We start from the raw sequence: 4,192 nt of genomic DNA, 5'->3' as shown, positions 1-4,192 counted from the left end.
CTTTGAAGGCTCTGTTGTTGTTGTTGATTGCAACTGTGGGCGGTGGGGTGTGTGGTCGACGCTCTCTCAGTTTGAGGGGTGTTGTGCCTAGGCCCTTTTGTGTTTGCCTTTTGGTTTTATTTGTTTATTTTTGTCGGCGTTGCTTCTTTCTTTGTTTGCTTGCTGATGTGGGGGGTTTGCTGTGAGTGAGCACGTCCAGTGTGCGCGGGTGTTGCCGCAATGTCGCCTGCGCGTTGTTGCCCGTTCCCCCTCTCCCTCCGTTCAATGCTTCCGTGGGTGGGGTGGAGTTCACATTGCACGCACGCATACGAGAAGAGGAAGAAGTTGGAAATGAAGGAGTAACTGAGAGAGAGAGAGAGAGACAGAGTCCTGGGGGGCGGCTGGTGTGAGTGGGATGCCCTGCCGGGTGTCCTTGTGGAGTTGTTTTGGCACGGACGGGTTGTTACTTCCCCACGCCTCTTCTTTTTTTTTTTTGACTTCTTTCTCTTTCTTTTGCAACTTCGTTTGCGCAGTACGGCCCGTTGGCAGTGGTGTTGGGCGTCGCATGCGTCGCACGATTGCCGCGCTCACGGCGACGCCGGAGCGTTTCTCCATTTTGGGCACAACCTACGCGAGGCCCAAACGCAACGGCTTCGGACGCGGCAACAAGATGCGCTCCAAGCCGAGCGACAACGTGGCGTGGTACGACAAGGGGCCCGTGGAGTGGCTGCCGCGGCCTGTGCGCCTCACCTACGACCACCTCGACCAGCTGCGCCACTGGATGATGCGAGAGACGCTTGACGGCAAGACGGAGGAGTTCAACCGCATCCGTGACATGCACCGGGAGTGGTCGCAGCACCCGCTAATGCCGGTGCTCGGCGACGTCGAGCCAAAGTTTCCACTGAATCTCTTCAAGCAAAATCACAGAGCCAAGCGACGTTTTTTGGTCCGCTGGCACAAGGCAAATACCCCGGCACACTGGCTCTGGCTGCCGCGGGGGCCCACCGTTCTCACCCCGCTGCACCACACGAACCCCTCGCAGTACCCTGAGAGTTGGCGGCAGATGGTCCGCAAGAAGAAGTAGTTGGCAGGTAGCTAGCGGCATCGCAGAGGACCTCCTCTTTGGCTTTGACTCTGTGTGAGTAGGTGAGTCTGCCCGTGGTGGTGATTCTCACTCCCATTCATCTCTTGGCTTTGCTGTTCTTTTTGTTGTTGTTGTTGTTGTTGTTGTTGTTTTACGCTGATGAATTGTCCCTGTGGTCCCATTCCTTTTGGTGCGACGGCTGCCTTTCTTATTTCCTCTTCTTCCTCCACCTACATTTGGCGTGCCCCAATGCCGGGCACCTCTAGGCAAAAGCCCCCCACTGAGGAAGTTAAACAGAGCAGTCAGGCCAAGTAACAAAAAAAAAACACCATAACAGCGGAAGGAACGAAAGAGAAAAGAAGAAAAAGAGACGGGGCGGAAAGCGACAACAAGCGCGGCCGCCATATCCACGGAGCACACAGCAGTAGAGGGAGCTTAAGAAGGGGAAGCAGGAGGTAGAGGCACACTGCAAAGAGGAGAAAAATTTGAAGTATGGATGCATCTCATAGACTTCGCGAGGCGGTGACGATGCAGTTAGACTGGGTGACCGTCCTGCTAACTGAACGCCGTCGTCCGTACACCTCGTGGAGAATAAAGCAGGCGGCTTTATTTGCGTTCATGCACTTCTGTTTTTTGATGGTTTTCTTTGGCCATTTTGTTCACCAAATCGTGACTTGGGTGCTCGCGTTTTTGCTGCAGACGGCAGCACTTTGCATCTCCATCTTTCATATTGCGATTGTCACGGACTACGCGGACAGAATGAACAACGCAATGGAACTTGAGCAGCAACTCAACCCACTGATCATTGCGGAGTTGAGTATTCGCTGCTTTGCGTTGCTGCATTGCGTCCTGATGGGTGGCTGGATAATGATGATCGCCAGTCTGTTGGAACTGGTGTACGACTACTGGATTTTTAGGAAAGGGGACTTAATTGTAGATGCAACAACGGCGTGGAAAAAACTTGGTGCTCTTGAGATTGACTCGCGCGTGCGTTTGGTGTACCAGGCGTTTATGGTGGTAGTTGCAATCTTAAACCTCGTCCTCTCACTGATGTCCATGTGACTCCTTCTTGTATATTTTTCTTAAATGCCTTTTTTTTTTGCGCCGCTTTACTTCGGGCGGTGGCAGTGGCGTCGAGGCGTTACGACTTGCAACTGAGCTCGATGATCGACGGTTTGTAAATCTTTGCTCTGGGCCGTTTTCCCTCTTCTGGTTGTATAGTGTACGGCTCACGCTGTTTACACGCATGCATACACGACCTGCATGCATATGTGATGTGCGTGCGTTTGTGGATTAGATGTGTGTCACGGAGAAGGAAGCGGAGGGAGCCTGTATAAAGGGACGAGCGAGGTGAACTCAGGGAGCAACTTTACCTCTAGCTTTGGCCGCATCTTTTTACTGCTGCCGTTGTTGTTGTTGTTGTTTTTACTGACACGTATTTCCATGTTGTTTAACCGTCCCACATCCTCCCTTCACTGTCTTTTTTTTTGCCTGCAAAAAAACAATACACACACACACACTTGTGCTGCCCATAAGGGAACAAAAAAAAACAGGAAAACGGAGAGAAGTCGTTGTCTTGTTATGTCGAGCATGCCGAACAGGAGAACATTACACAAAAATAGAATGGCGCCTTGCGTGCGTGTTCTCGTGTTTATCACATCGGTGGCTTTTCTCGCGTGCTCATGCGTTCTTTGCGTTGTTCCCTTGTTCCGACACAATGATGGGGATGTGCACGCGGTGCAAACGCTGTGGCTGAGGGAGTACGAAGTGGGGTCGCAGAAATTCACCGAATATGTGCGAGACTCCGAATGCGGTAGTTTTAACACCGCCTTTCAGTTGATGGAGGGTGCCGCCGTTGCCTCGGTCGGACTAGGTGTCGGTTTAACTCTTCTCTCAGGGCTGCAGCTGGTGCGACCTGGTGGGTGGGAGACTCGGATGCCGTTTCTTGTCTTGGTGGTGGCGTCGTTCATAAGCATGCTGATCGACTTTGTGCTTTCCCTGCAGGCTTGGGAAAACGGCTTCTGCCAAAATGCCCCACAAGTTTCACAGATGGTGAATGCCTACAAAAAAAATAACTGGACGCAGGTGGAAGGGTTTGTTCTTGTCTGCGTCAACTTTTCAATGAGCGTCATCCTCTTTTTCATGTTATTCGGCACGTGAGGAATGCATTCGCGTGCTGCTACCTGCTGCTACCGAGACACGAGCCAAAGGGCGAGGCGACAAGAACCACCTTCATGTATATATGCATACGTGTTTATTTATATATATATATAAACACGGTAGCAATAAATAGGAGAGAAAAAGATAAAAAGGAGTGGGTGCTATGCCAAGAGTTTCTTTTTTTTTTGTTTTGTAACCTTGCGTATTTTTTCTTGTCAATGGACATATTGCGGGTGTGGTCTTTCTTGTTTCCTCTCTTTTTTTTTTTCATTCCGATATTCAATTGCAACTGTCCGTGCACAGGGCCGTATCTGTCTTTTCTCGCCTTCTGTGTACACATGTAGAAGGGTGCCAAGCAGATTGTTTATTTGTTAATTTTATGCTTTCTTCCTCCCTGGTTTCCTCCCTACTTTCTGTGGGGTCAGTAGGTTTACTCGTTTATGTGCATTTACATTACTGCTGATGCCCGTTGCCCCTTTCCCCGCGAGAGAAACGCTCTGACGTACGCATACACACAGGGAGCGAGTAAAAGCGAAATGTGGATATGAATGTAACTGCACAGGTGTACTGACGCAAATGTGGCAGTGTCGGATTCCTGTGTTGTTTTACTGGTGAAGTTTGCGGGGGGCAACGTGGGGCGATTGAGGGTTAACCTGCCGCGTTGTATTCGCGGCAAACTTTCTTTTTTAATTTTTCCTGGGTGTTATCTGTGGTGGATTCTGAATCCGTGCTGACAGGGACTCCCGGAAGCGGTGCCGTGTGCATTTTTTTGATGTCATTTTATTACTATTATTATTATTATTATTATTATTATTGGCGGGAGGGGGCGGGTGGGTGGTTTCATTCTTTCTGGCCTACCAGCTGTCGTCGAGTGAGGCCCGCTCTTTTCTTCTTTCTCTGTGCGTGTGTGCGTGGTCTCGATTCCCCTCTCTCTCTCTCTCTCTCTCTCCCTCCTTCTTTTGTAGTTAT

At 50.4% G+C, this 4,192-nt stretch overlaps 3 protein-coding genes across 3 annotated transcripts, besides 8 other annotated features; all 3 read left to right on the top strand.

Moving 5' to 3' along the window:
* Positions 1–100: 100 nt before the first annotated feature.
* Positions 101–162: a sequence feature (A-rich).
* Positions 163–344: 182 nt separating this feature from the next.
* Positions 345–367: a microsatellite.
* Positions 368–544: 177 nt separating this feature from the next.
* Tco025E_06108 (uncharacterized protein) lies at positions 545–1,063 on the top strand (the record flags this gene model as incomplete). The annotated part of the gene is made up of 1 exon (XM_029372997.1): positions 545–1,063. One exon carries the CDS (start codon positions 545–547, stop codon positions 1,061–1,063), a length of 519 nt encoding a protein of 172 aa, XP_029227094.1.
* Positions 1,064–1,185: 122 nt separating this feature from the next.
* Positions 1,186–1,214: a microsatellite.
* Positions 1,215–1,555: 341 nt separating this feature from the next.
* On the top strand, positions 1,556–2,125 carry Tco025E_06107 (uncharacterized protein; the record flags this gene model as incomplete). Its single annotated transcript, XM_029372996.1, has 1 exon — positions 1,556–2,125. The coding sequence occupies one exon, from the start codon at positions 1,556–1,558 to the stop codon at positions 2,123–2,125; it is 570 nt and encodes a 189-aa protein (XP_029227093.1).
* Positions 2,126–2,469: 344 nt separating this feature from the next.
* Positions 2,470–2,490: a microsatellite.
* A 196-nt stretch (positions 2,491–2,686) lies between these two features.
* Positions 2,687–3,223, top strand: Tco025E_06106 (uncharacterized protein; the record flags this gene model as incomplete). The annotated part of the gene is made up of 1 exon (XM_029372995.1): positions 2,687–3,223. The coding sequence occupies one exon, from the start codon at positions 2,687–2,689 to the stop codon at positions 3,221–3,223; it is 537 nt and encodes a 178-aa protein (XP_029227092.1).
* Positions 3,224–3,297: 74 nt separating this feature from the next.
* Positions 3,298–3,336: a microsatellite.
* Positions 3,337–3,462: 126 nt separating this feature from the next.
* Positions 3,463–3,496: a sequence feature (A-rich).
* Positions 3,497–4,003: 507 nt separating this feature from the next.
* Positions 4,004–4,038: a microsatellite.
* A 111-nt stretch (positions 4,039–4,149) lies between these two features.
* Positions 4,150–4,176: a microsatellite.
* Positions 4,177–4,192: the final 16 nt, after the last annotated feature.

Source organism: Trypanosoma conorhini (genome assembly GCF_003719485.1).
Source record: "Trypanosoma conorhini strain 025E chromosome Unknown Tco_14.4_contig_00393, whole genome shotgun sequence".
Taxonomy (NCBI): domain Eukaryota; phylum Euglenozoa; class Kinetoplastea; order Trypanosomatida; family Trypanosomatidae; genus Trypanosoma; species Trypanosoma conorhini.
This window is presented reverse-complemented; position numbering and strand designations above follow the sequence as displayed.